The 12,695-nt window shown below is 48.1% G+C and overlaps 2 protein-coding genes across 3 annotated transcripts; one reads left to right on the top strand and one right to left on the bottom strand.

Moving 5' to 3' along the window:
* Positions 1–3: 3 nt before the first annotated feature.
* Positions 4–2,949, bottom strand: sumo1 (small ubiquitin like modifier 1). Its single transcript, XM_032556466.1, has 5 exons — positions 2,814–2,949; positions 2,436–2,510; positions 1,227–1,304; positions 1,084–1,155; positions 4–936 (listed from the first exon to the last, which is right to left on the bottom strand). The coding sequence occupies exons 1-5, from the start codon at positions 2,823–2,825 to the stop codon at positions 868–870; spliced, it is 306 nt and encodes a 101-aa protein (XP_032412357.1). The 5' UTR covers positions 2,826–2,949; the 3' UTR covers positions 4–867.
* Positions 2,950–4,526: 1,577 nt separating this feature from the next.
* On the top strand, positions 4,527–12,394 carry map3k2 (mitogen-activated protein kinase kinase kinase 2). Of its 2 annotated transcripts, none has more exons than XM_032556465.1 (16): positions 4,527–4,870; positions 6,495–6,628; positions 6,709–6,827; positions 6,898–6,938; positions 7,006–7,105; positions 7,178–7,279; positions 7,555–7,621; positions 7,696–7,826; positions 8,046–8,125; positions 8,206–8,270; positions 9,367–9,459; positions 9,594–9,836; positions 9,909–10,189; positions 10,264–10,393; positions 10,469–10,646; positions 10,742–10,961. In XM_032556465.1, exons 2-16 carry the CDS (start codon positions 6,577–6,579, stop codon positions 10,959–10,961), a joined length of 1,902 nt encoding a protein of 633 aa, XP_032412356.1. In that variant the 5' UTR covers positions 4,527–4,870; positions 6,495–6,576. The 2 variants fall into 2 exon arrangements, with proteins under 2 accessions (XP_032412356.1, XP_032412354.1); XM_032556463.1 differs by having other exon boundaries at positions 4,528–4,870; positions 6,559–6,628; positions 10,742–12,394.
* Positions 12,395–12,695: the final 301 nt, after the last annotated feature.

The following is a 12,695-nucleotide window of genomic DNA, read 5'->3' as shown; positions in this document are numbered from 1 at the left end:
AAGTTGTTTTTTCTTAAATATTTTATTGAAAAAAAGAGAAACAGTTCATTTCCAGAATTTCAAACCATCTGCATCGTGGTTGATGATGAGGATGATGAGGACGAGCCTGGAGGGGGGCGGAACCGTTTCCAACCCCACCTGGGAGAAGCGAGTGGCAGTGGAGAGAGAGGGTCTCCCAGATTACACAGCCAGCCTCTTCATCCTCATTCAGAGGAAGCATTTCCATCATCAGAGTTTAAAACGACAAGCTTAAATAGAAAATCTGATTCCAGAAGCTGGAACTGAAGACATGTAGCATTCCGGCGCGCTAACGCTAAAGATGAAAACATGATCCGAGTTTAAATCAGTAATTTCACTGAAAGCTCGACCCGCAGAAACCGGTCAGAGTGAGACCTCTCTGTCAGAGACGGGCCGAGTTGCTGCTGATCGCTTGAAAACCACCAGCTCTCCCTAGTGGCCACTTAGCGAACTGCACCCGCTTCAGCTTCTGTCCTCCCCGAAAACAGATCAGCTGATTCTTACTTCAATAAAATCCAAATCAGAAAAAAAGGATAAAATCTAAATTTGGTGGTTTTCATCTAATTCGATTCAGTTTGAATATTTCTCGGTCGTTTCTGAAAGGCTTTAAACCTTTCAGAAGCAGAAACGTTCGACTGCTTCAGGGCCAGAAAAACATTTTCATCGTTTAACAATGAAATGTTGTTAAGCAATTAAACATGGATTAAAACCAGAACCTGAAACCATCAGCAGACAAATCTAACGTCCAGCGCTGGAAGCCCGATCGGATCCAGATGGTTTGAAACGGAACCAAAATTACATCCATACAAAATAAAATAGAAAATCAGCAAAAAGAAGAAAAGTGGAAATTTAATCGGTCCAAAGTCCGCCAGTCTGTTCTTGATAAACCTCGATGACGTCTTCGTCTTCCATCCCCAGCTGCAGCGGACAGACAGAGACAGGGTTAATGTCGAGTCTGGAAAAACCTGGAAGGACCTGGATAAACCTGGAATGACCCGAACCATATGCAAAGCACAGAGAGACCTGGACCAGGTCATTCCAGGTCATTCCACAGAGACTGGTTACCTCTTTGGGAGTCTGGTTGTCTGCGATTCTCTGGCCCTCGAACAGAAACCGTAACGTGCTGGCTGGGACGCCCTGCAGACGGGAAAACATGAGGGGTCAGAGGTCAGGAGGGGTCACAGCTCAGGAGGGGTCAGAGGTCATACCTGTCTCTGGCTGTAGGACTCTTTCAGCTTCTTTAGATGTGTCGTCATTTTGACCTTGAAGTGGATTTCGCTGCTGTCCTGTGCGGAGAAACGGCGCAGCTTTTTCAGAGACAGAACCTGCTGAAGCTTCGGAGGCTGACGGCAGCGACGGCTTTAACCACAGAAGAAGAAACGCGGCTGCAGCAGGAACGAGTGTTTTACCAAATTATTGTCCTGCTGAATCTGACTGGTCCAGATCCGGTTTGGACTGAAAGTGTGGCAGCACTTAGGTTTAGGTTCTGATTTAGGTTCTGAGCTGCTAATCCAGCCTGAAGCAGTTCTGCAGAAACTGATCCAATCGGCGCCAATAGCAGAGCTTCATCATTGGACGATTTAGGGGGAAAAAAGTCACTATTTTTTCATTTGAGTGATTTTCAAACATTACAAGTTAGAAGGATAATTAATAAGAACATAGCTGTGCTGTGAGAAACGAGGTGGGAGGATTTCAAATGAAGGAATTAAATTAATAAAGTAACTAAACTGTTTGTAAAAATCTGACCTGCTTTTCAGAGCATTTCAGTGTTTCAGAGTGAAGCTTCAGCCGCTCATCGGTAAAACGGGTCGGCCGAATCTCAGAACCAACATGGGCAAATATTCACTGATTAATAAATCAAGATATCAGGATAAACAGACTGGATTCAAACGAGTCTTTCCTCCGAGTCGATCCGCGGTCGCTAACGGATCAGATCAGCTCTGTGTTGTAACCCACAATAATCTAGTTTCATGATTAATCCTTCTGGTTTCATCCAGATTAATACTCCAGGATGTGATGCCTTAACTCCAGGAAAATCCAGAGTCCACAACAAGAACAAAAAGAGTCAAATAACTTCCCAGGTGAATTCTAAGGATGAGTTTCTAAAGGGCAGAATGCTCCGAGTTTCTTAGTGTGGTGAAAATAATAGAGTTAATCTTAATAATTACAAATTATTTAACTAAAATTGATCCCAATTAAATCAAAGATTATGTGAGAAATGTAAGAAAATAAGCACTTATTGTGGTTTTGGTCCGATCTTTTCACATATTTTAAATCTTAAACCTAAACTAGCAGCTTGCATGATAACTTTGTTATTCTTGTAATCTGGATGAAGCAGGAGGGATTAGCAAATGATCCAACATTAATTTGCTCCTATTAATTGATATAAATGAGCATCAAATAACCAGCGGCCTGACCTGGCCGATGACTTTTAGTTTGATGTACTCTCCATCCTTCTTGTCGCCCCCATCTTGACTGGAAGGTTTTGTCTCCTGAAAATAAACCAAACACAGAAATGTCAGCGAGGCCTGGCCGTTTCCTCTGATGGGTTCACCGCCGAACCTCTCACTCTGCACGCCTCGGGCATTTGGGCCGTCTTTGTTTCCTAGCAGAATGGTTTTTCTAACTGAATCGAAACAGAAGCTAAAAGTGTTGAGTTTGGGCCTGAAGCTACATCAGCTAGCCGTTAGCCCGTTAGATAACCAGGTCCTATGAACAAACACAGGCATTAAAACACGCGTTTCCGGTGGCTGCGCGGAAGAAAGCCGACGTGACCCCAACCGATCCCATCTCACCGTGTCTGACATGTTCGTCTCTTCTCTGTCCCGGTAAACGTCCCGACAGTTGATGTAGCGCTAGTTCCCAAACGGGTATGTTGTGAGAATTCTGCAGCAGCCGGAAATGACGCAGGGAATGTTTTCAAAATAAAAACGGGGTCCTGCAACCGGAAAAGCTGAAATTCCGTCAAAGTAAAACCTGTTTCGTTTTGTTTTATTTTTGTTTTTTTGTCCAAACCTTCTTCAATAAATAAGCTTTAGAGTAATGATTTAATGTAATATTTTTACGTCTTGTAAGGAGTTTAACTGCTTTAAAAAATGTTTCTCTGAAATTTTTTTCAGAATAACCTATATGTGGAACATATAGGTCAGGGGTCCCCAAACTTTCTCCTGTGAGGGCCACATAACTTGTCCCTTCTCTGATGGGGGGCCGGGGTCAGTTTGTAACAGAAAAAGTGTGACGATTGTAAGAGTGCTAAACATAAAAATGTATTGTTTTTCAGAAAGCACAATCAAATAACCTTTTCTGGATTCTTCAGAGAACAAAAGTCAGGAAATAACACTATTTATGAAATAAATAATAACCAAATAACACTGGGTTCTTTCTCCACATAAAAAAAAGGGTTAGGGTCAATTATATGCATATATAAAATAGCTACTAACTAATAGTTAATAATAAATAAAGTTCATTACTAAGGAACATTTTATTGCAAAAGTCCAACTTATCAAATAAAAATGCACATATATGAAAATACTCTGGTATTGTTCAGGGGGCCGGACCAAATGTGGAGGCGGGCCGCATCTGGCCCGCGGGCCGTAGTTTGGGGACCACTGATATAGGTTTTAAACATATTTTACATATTTTACAAATGTCAACATTTACATTTAGAAAATGTGCATGTTTATTTACATTTGTAAGTAAACTGAATCAAACTCTTGTCATATAAAAAGTTACATGTGTTTTTATGCAGAGAATGGTATGATCTAACTGGGTTTGTGCCTTTCCCATCACAAAACCGAACAGCATTGAAGATCGATTGAATCTGGGAAACAGGTCCAAGTTGAATTGGCTCTGCTAAAAACAACTTTGATCATTTATGTGCTGAGATATATTTATGAACAGACCACAACCTAAAATATCAAGCTGGTTGTAGCTGATCTTAACTATGTTAACAATGAATCTAGTCATTTATCTATTCTTAATCCATCAAATCAAAATCAATAAGATTTTAATTTTGCACAAATAAGCATTTGTATATTACATCTCTGATCTGTATTAAAGCATTTATGGGAGGCCCCTGATGATTTGGGGCCCAGAACAGCATAAGCAGATTTTTTAAAAATAAAACATTTATTTTTGCTTTAAATTTAAAACTTTGAAGTCGAAAAAGGAAACAAATATAACTTTACATTTGAGTTATTTTTAAAATTGTTTAAAAACAAAACATTTGAAAACCTCCTTGCTTAATAAAATAAAAACGGAACTAACAGTCGTCCAGATCAGAACTATTAGATTTGTCTTTCTGTCGTGCTCTGACATCACTTCTGACTCGTGTTTTTGTTGGACTCATCCAATGAGGTGAGGGGTTAAAATCAATCAATGGAACTAAACTAAAAACAGCCACTTCCGGTGGGTTGTCTTCAAAATAAAACAAAACTATGAAAATGCTTTGAAAGCCAGACGTCGTGCTTTTATGTTTTTCAAGTAAAGCAGCAGACTTCCGGTTAGTTCTGCTCGCTAAACGCAAACTTGACTCATCTGTGGCTCAACAGCCAGCGAAGCTACCATCAACCGGGGTCTGCAGCGCGACAAAATGACAGCTGTGGATTAATTTCTGTCTGCTTCCTGTCTCAAACACACGGGGACAGTGTGTCGGACATATTCCTGCTCAGTCATCCCCACCTCCGCAGGGATAAACCGCCAGTTTACCGGGCCTCGTCGTCGTGGCCCAGCAGGACTCGAGTGAAGTTGGGAGCCAAACTTCTGCTTCCTCCAGCTGCTGTCCGCAGGGCCCGGGGCTCCTGTCACCGGCCCTGTGGATGAGGAAGTGAGTCGGGATTAAATCAGCCCGCAGGTGAGAGGGGACTTCCGGCGGAACTTGCTTTGAGTCTTGATTTTTTTCTGTCTCGGTAGTGTTGCAGCGTTGATTAGCCTGGTTAGCTCTACGGCTAGTCCCAAAGTTTAGCATCAGCTTAGCCTGATAACTTCCCTGGCCTGACAGCTCACTGTGTCCCGCTGCCTGTTAACAACTTCACCCTCTATATGAGAGGGTTACAGTTCATCATTTCATCTGACAGTCTGTGCTGGGCCTGCATTTCTAAACGCTGTTAGCTTCTTATTTACCTCCATAATGATGCAGTCGCAAAGTAAAACCTGCTAGCAACAGTTGTTGCTGTTAGCTTCCGGGGCTGTAGTTCAATTAAAGCTGGGCAATAATTATCTCCTGATAACCACAGAAAGCTGCTCTCCATGCTTTATATAACGGCTGATAATTAATCAGCTCCATATTTGGGCTTATCCTGATCTGATTCCGTTTATTACAGTCACTTCCGACAACTTTGTTTGCCTTGTTTCAGATGAAAGGGTTAGGGTTTTGGTCGGGTGAAGGGTTAGGGTTAGGGTTTTGGTCGGGTGAATCATGGGGTTTCAGTTTCATAACAGAGGAGAACACAGATATCTAATTGTTTATTAATATTGGTTTCTGTCACTGAATGTGACCTGAGGTAAAACTGATGCTTCAATGTTTGGGACAGTCAGGAAGGAAGGAAGCATGTCGTCTCCTTTGGGCGAATCATCGCCTGCATCATCAGTCACCTGATGAACGCTGACCATTTGGTGGGGGTTTTATGGGCTTTGACTAGCCTATAATGCCAAAAAGATCAACTTTATGATTGTTAGGAGTAAGGCAGAGAAGAATCTGATAAGTTCTGACTGATTCCGTCCTAAACCTCTGAAATCAGGTGAGATATTTGGGACGTGACAGAAGAGATGAGCAGCATTGATTGACGTCTGTTATGGCTGCTAGTCTATACAAGTTATGTAACTAAATAACTAAATGTTTCTTTTCTACATGCTGGAGTCGTGCCGATCATCCGAGTCCAGCTGCAGGAGAATTTCAGCGACGAGTTTCGGTCACATCATGTGTCCACCAGGTTTACCAAGTCTGGAATAAAGACTGATGGATATTTAGAATAATCTTCAGTGTTTGTGTTACTAGAGCTGCAGGACTGTTGCATCAAACTACTTCCTGTGCTGATACTGAAACTCCATGTAAAGGTCATGGTTGGTGACCCCAACCGCTCAGAAACCGCTGACACCCAAACATAGAAGATTAACGCTGAATCAGCTTTGAGTGTCGTATTCAAGCATATTTATGGAAAGCTTAGTGGAAGGAAGAACTGTGGAAAAGCAGAATAACTGCAGCCTTGAGGGGAGTTTAGAGGTTCAGACATGAGCACGGCCTCCAGGGCCGGATGTGAACCAGCAACAGGTCGGGGAGGGGTGGGAGTCTAAATGAAGGTCGGAGTGAGGAGCCATGTTACAGTCCAGAGTCGGGGATGATCTGGGTTGTCAGACCAGCTGCTGGTTCTGGTCCACTGGGTTTTTATTAAGCCTAGACAAGGCAGCGTCCAGAACATTCTGGGTCCACATGTTCAGAACCAGAATATTTGGGGAAAACTGAATTATGTGTCTTGTAGATTTTTCTCTGGTCTCCATCCTGAAAAGCAGTTCACTGCTCCGGTTTGTGATCTGCTGCTGCAGGAGAAGGGAGTCCCTTTGATGGGAGAGTCCTCCGTCCGAACCTGCCGGGTCAGTCGCCGCACCATGATGGGTAAGTCTGCCGGTCGGACACGAGCGGCGGCGTCCGCCCGGTCGGTTCTGCTGTGCTCATGACCCCGTTTGACCTCCCAGATGAGCAGGAGGCCCTGAACTCCATCATGCAGGACTTGGCCGAGCTGCACCGCTCCAGCCGTCCTGCGGCCTTCCTGTCGGAGTTGGGGAAACCCAAAGCCTCGTCGCCCAAGAACCAGGTAGCGTGGTCAGTGGGAGCGGGAGGCAGCGGAGGGCCGGAGCCTCACGACCTCTGCTTTGTTTCCACAGAACGACGTGAGGGTCAAGTTCGAGTTCAAAGGAGAGAAGAGGTGAGCGTTCATGTCCTGTTGCATGGTCCTGACCTTCCTGACCTCTGACCTCTGTCCCTCTCCGCAGGATCCTGCAGTTCCCTCGGCCGCTGAAGCTGGAGGACCTGCAGGCTAAAGCCAGGGTGGCCTTTGGTCAGACCTTGGACCTCCACTACACCAACAACGAGGTACGGTCAGAGCCGAGCGGTAGCGGCGGCCGGTTTGCTGCGGTCGCTGAGCTGTGCTTGTCGCTGCTGCAGCTGGTGATCCCGCTGACGACGCAGGACGACCTGGACAAGGCGGTGGAGCTGCTGGACCGCAGCGTTCACATGAAGAGCCTGAAGATCCTGCTGGTGCTGCAGGTAGACCCTCCGTCAGTCGGCCTGGAGGTCCAATCGGTCCCAATGTTCTAGATGTTCACTGTTTCTGTGCGGCTGTGTACCGTTGCTCAAACTAAATGAGTCACTGATGCGTCTGGATTTCTCCTGGGAAAGACTGCAGGCTCCCATTTAATGCAGAAACACTACAAACCTGCAAGACTCGCTGAATCTACACTGCAATATCAAATATTTGATTACAAAACACTGATTCGGTGACGGACTGTAGAAAGCAGCTTCAGGTGTTTTTCTTCCTCCAGAGCGCTTCGTCCAACATGGACCTCCTGCCGTCCCGCGAGGAGCTGGACAACACGGGCTTCCGGGCCGGTGAGTAACGTCCCGGCTTCCTGCGTCCCCTCAGCTCCAGGTCTCCGTTGGACGTGACTTTTTGTCCTCTGCAGGCTCCCATTCAACAGACCGCAGCTCTCCTCCTCCGGGGTACATTCCCGACGCGCTCCAGCAGGTGGCGAGGAACGGCTCCTTCACCAGCATCAACAGCGAGGGGGAGTTCATCCCAGAGAGCATGGACCAGGTGCCAACACTCTGAATGACCCAAACTGGGCTTCATGTCTCCCAGATCAGGTGGTCCTTTACTACCACAACTACAGAGGCTCCTTCAGATTGTAGGGCCAGTTTGGGTCATCAGGTCACCTTGTAGAACCAGTTTGGGCTGAAGGCAGGAGGACGCTCTCGGTTTCCCTGGGTTACGGTTAACCTAATGCTTTTCTCTGGATGTGTTTCTGTCCTCCAGATGTTGGACCCGTTGTCGATGAGCAGTCCGGAGAACTCTGCGTCTGGAAGCTGTCCGTCGTTGGACAGCCCACTGGACAGGTCAGCACCTGGTTGCTATAGCGATGAGTTCAAGCTTGAAAGTTCAGGATGAATCGGGTTGTTTCTCTTTGTTCTGCCAGCGATTATTCCAAGTCCAGGATGCCTCGAGCGCAGAGTTACCCCGACAACCACCAGGACTTTCCAGGTGAATGGAGCTGCCTCCTTTAGACGCATCGGGTTCAGTTTAATGCAGGCCTGGAGGGCCGATCTCCTGCATCTCTACTTCAACACACCTGAGTCAAATAATGAGGTCGTTAGCAGGACTCTGCAGAACCCGACTGGACTGAGGAGGAGATTCAGCTGTTGCATTCAGGTGTGTTGGACCAGGGAGACAAGAGTTGCAGGACAGCGGCCCTCCAGGACCAGGACTGCCCACCCCTGGTTTAAGGTCTGCTAGTCGTTTCCCACTCCTGGCCTCAGTGCCGCACTTTGACCTCAGCAGTGTGAAAATATTCTCAGTATTTTCCAGCAGAAACCATCAGTTTATGATGCAGCCCAAGAAAAACTCAGGAAGTTCAAATCATTTCAGCCGTTAAGCAACCAAACAACCCCAGGCTCAGCTGGCAAATTGCTGCCACCTGGTGGCAGTAGCAGCACATTACAGCCAGGCGGCTGAAGCTTAGAGTGGGAAAGTGACGCTTCATCTAAAATATTAAAAATGAGACGAATCTGAAAAATAATAGGTAATATCAATAAATACAATGAAAACAATGTTGACTAAAATAAACAGATAAGTGGTGTCAATCATCCTCATGTACTCGATGCTAAACATGCTAACGGTGGAGAAACAACTTTACAAGTTAGACGCCAACTAGCCTTAGCATTCACGACAGGATCTGCTATCAGAAGCGTAACAGAGGGAGAGCTGAGCAGCGCCATACATATGGTGACTGACAACGCTAAGACCCGCCCCCTGGCTGTGATTGGTTGTTAGTTACCACTGGGAGAAGGCAGAGGAGCTGGATTTTAACAGAATATCATGAAACTAAGTCAATTTCAATATGTAAAAAACTATTTGATAAAAGCTCCATCCTGCTGCTAATTATTGATAAATTCATTTGTTTTAAATGTTTTCGCACCAAAATATAGTAACAATCGTTTCACTACATTTTTATTAGGGGTCAGCAAATCCTGTAATCTTTTAAAAAACAAAATGTCTGTAAATAATGTGAATGTTTGCTACCAGGCCTCATGGTCCGTCTGATGAGGCTCCTGACCTTTGACCCCCTGTGTTTCTGCAGAGTACGACCTCCCTGTATTTGAGAAGACGGGGAAAGGCGGGACGTACCCGCGGCGGTACGGCGTTCCCTTCGGCCTGCAGGACTACAGCGATGGTGAGCCGGGTTGCAGGGGTCCAGAACTCTGGCCAACCAGGTCCAATGGGTCCAGAACTCTGGCCGACCGGGTCCGATGGGTCCAGAACTCTGGCCGTGTCGTCCAGCCGTTGAAGGTTCTGCTTCCTCTGCAGGCAGGAAGACGTTCCCTCGCGCTCGGCGGACGCAGGTCCACAGCTTCCGCTCTCCGGTCAGCTTCAGCCCCACCGAGCCGTCGCCCAGCACCAGCAGCGGCAGCAGCGTTTTCACCCCAGACCTAGAAGAGGCTCCGCCCACCGGCTCCGCCCCCGGACCGGCCCCCAACAGGAGGCGGCGCGGCAGCGACGTCGAGGCCGGCACCACGCTGTCCGTCATGGACATCAGTCCGCCGAGTCGCTGTGAGTCCCGCTCCTCACCAGAGTACGCTCTTCTTCTACTGTTCCTCACCGGCTCGGTCTGGTCCTCCACAGCGCCGCGCGCGCCCACCAACTGGCGGCTGGGGAAGCTGCTGGGCCAGGGCGCCTTCGGCCGGGTCTACCTGTGCTACGATGCGGATACGGGTCGGGAACTGGCCGTCAAGCAGGTCCAGTTCGACCCGGAGAGCCCAGAGACCAGTAAGGAGGTGAGCGCCCTGGAGTGTGAGATCCAGCTGCTGAAGAACCTCTGCCACGAGCGCATCGTCCAGTACTACGGCTGCCTGCGGGACGGCCTGGAGCGCACGCTCTCCATCTTTATGGAGCACATGCCGGGGGTGAGTGTCGGTTCTGGTTCTAGCGGAGTCCTGGTTCCGGTCCAGTCCTCTGATCTCCTCCTGTCGGGCCGCAGGGCTCCATCAAGGACCAACTGAAGGCGTACGGCGCGCTGACAGAGAACGTGACACGGCGCTACACGCGGCAGATCCTGGAAGGCGTGTCCTACCTGCACAGCAACATGATCGTCCACAGGGACATCAAAGGTGAGCCGCCGCTTCCTGTCTGCAACGCGGCTTCCTGTCTGCAGAGACGATGACGAAGCATGCGTTGTTCCCCAGGCGCCAACATCCTGCGGGACTCGGTGGGCAACGTGAAGCTGGGCGACTTCGGCGCCAGCCGGCGGCTGCAGACCATCTGCCTGTCGGGGACGGGCATCAAGTCGGTGACAGGAACGCCGTACTGGATGAGTCCGGAGGTCATCAGTGGCGAGGGCTACGGCCGGAAGGCCGACATCTGGTGAGACGCAGCACCGGCCACTGGTTCTGGTCCCTGACGGCCCGTTCTGGCAGGTTGTTGGCGCACTGGTGTTGAGCCTCCTCTCTCTGTCTCAGGAGCGTGGGATGCACCGTGGTGGAGATGCTGACCCAGCGGCCGCCCTGGGCCGAGTTCGAGGCCATGGCGGCCATCTTTAAGATCGCCACGCAGCCCACCAACCCGGTGCTACCGCCACACGTGTCGGACCACTGCAGGGAGTTCCTGCGGCGGATCTTTGTGGAAACCAAGCACCGTCCGTCTGCGGACGAGCTGCTGCGGCACTTCTTCCTGCATTGAAGCCCCGCCCACCCGCAGAGCAGCCAATAAGGCCTTAGCTGAGGGGCGGAGCTGCCTCTGGCCCCGCCTCCTCTCCGGAGCAGAAGGACCCGACGTTTGGCTTCAGCACCTTAACCTGTCAGAGGGGTTCTGGACCCGACCCGACCCAGAATGTAATCCACTCCAGAACCCAGAGCGATGACTCACCGAAACACTCCCGGAAACTTCCTCTTCAGTCGGCGCCGTGTGCCTTCTGTGGTTGTAATGGCGCCCAACGACCCGGTGTGACCCAATGCGACCCGGTCCAGCACGGTACCACCTGGTCCAGAGGTTCTGGCCTCCTGGATGAACTGCCTTCACTCCATAACCCAACCCCAACTGACCCAGTGCCATCAGTTTATGCCTTTTCTGCAGCCGGAACCCAACAGGGTCTCAACCGGGCTCACTGCGTCCGACCAGAACCGGCTGGTTCTGATCCGTTCTGCAGCCACTTACCGCCTCTTGAAGAGTCAGCTTCCTGTTCCCACCAAATTAAAAGAATCAGAGTTGGGATGCTTTTAAATTGACCACATGCTCTGAAGGTTTCTGAGCAGCCAATCAGACGCTGAGCTGGGGGCGGGGCTTCCTAAAGGTGCAGGTTGTGTTTACGCTGCAGAACCGCCGCAGCTCGCCTGGAGCCACCAGGTGGCAGCAGCAGCAGGAAGTGGATCAGTCCATGCGACTGCTCTGATCCCTTTGGTTCTGGTTTTGGTTCTGGTCCCAACAGGAAGTCTTGCAGGTGGATGCTCCACCACCAGGAGGCGCTGTGGGATCCACTGATGCTTTCTCCCATTTCCTCAGCAGCCTTCGCTGAAGCAGCTTCACAAATCTTTTCTTTGCACATTTTAAACACTGTTTTTCTGTGTGTGTGTGTGTGTGTGTGTGCGCGCGCGCGCTGAAGGTCCAGTTCACCTCTGCTGAATGTAATGTGTCATTTTCACCTCCAGGGGGCGTCGCTCAGCAGTGGTTCAACTCTTCAGTATTTGTCAGCTGCAGATACAGTTCTCTCTCTTTAGCCACTGCTGTCGCACCTGGTGTGTGTGTGTGTGTGTGTGTGTGTGTGTGTGTGTGTGTGTGTTCTGACCTGCAGAGGTACAAACATTAAAATAATGATAAAATGTACAGATGTGTAAAATGAAAATGTTCCTCTTGTTTCCCTGTTGGTTGTGTCTTGTAAAGGAAGCCATGTTTCTAATTCTGATTGGTTTGTGACCAATTCGCCTGTTTATATCAGATCTGTATATCAGTGGTACACATAATTTTTAATATATATTTTTTATTTAGTTTGTTTTTTATGGGACATTTCCTGCATGGTTGGGTCAGAGACGCAGCAGAACCATTGGATGGTTTCTGCTTTCAGCTCTGTTCAGAATTATGATGACCATGAAAACAATTAAAGATATTTATTTCACAGATTTTGCTCTTTTCTGCACATTTCATGTCTCTGTAAATGTCTGGCACCAATATGACTCCATTCTCATAATTAGAAGGATAAATGTTTCAATATTAGAATATCAACTTTAATGTTCAGCAACTCATTTATTGCCACAATATCAGTGTAAAGTTCAAACAGGAGATTAATCTTCCAACATGGATATTTTATGTCCTCTTGTGGCTGCAGAGCTCAGCTTGTTGGTGGAATAAAAGACTTTCTAGTTGTTGCAAAAGTAAATTAAGAAATCTTATGGTGTTTGAATCAAAGTCAAAAGAACCATA

This window comes from Xiphophorus hellerii, chromosome 24 (genome assembly GCF_003331165.1).
Source record: "Xiphophorus hellerii strain 12219 chromosome 24, Xiphophorus_hellerii-4.1, whole genome shotgun sequence".
Classification (NCBI taxonomy): Eukaryota; Metazoa; Chordata; class Actinopteri; order Cyprinodontiformes; family Poeciliidae; genus Xiphophorus; species Xiphophorus hellerii.
The sequence above is the reverse complement of the archived record's forward strand: the minus strand, read 5'-3'. Positions and strand labels throughout refer to the sequence as shown.

Coding starts and splice junctions, on each gene's coding strand:
- sumo1 (XM_032556466.1), bottom strand. Junction 1,305..2,435: donor AACTAAAAGTCATCGGCCAG/GTCAGGCCGCTG, acceptor TTCTCCGCACAG/GACAGCAGCGAAATCCACTT. Junction 937..1,083: donor ACAACCAGACTCCCAAAGAG/GTAACCAGTCTC, acceptor TGTCCGCTGCAG/CTGGGGATGGAAGACGAAGA.
- map3k2 (XM_032556463.1), top strand. CDS start 6,577: ATGGGAGAGTCCTCCGTCCGAACCTGCCGGGTCAGTCGCCGCACCATG. Junction 7,280..7,554: donor AGATCCTGCTGGTGCTGCAG/GTAGACCCTCCG, acceptor TTCTTCCTCCAG/AGCGCTTCGTCCAACATGGA. Junction 10,394..10,468: donor CGTCCACAGGGACATCAAAG/GTGAGCCGCCGC, acceptor GTTGTTCCCCAG/GCGCCAACATCCTGCGGGAC.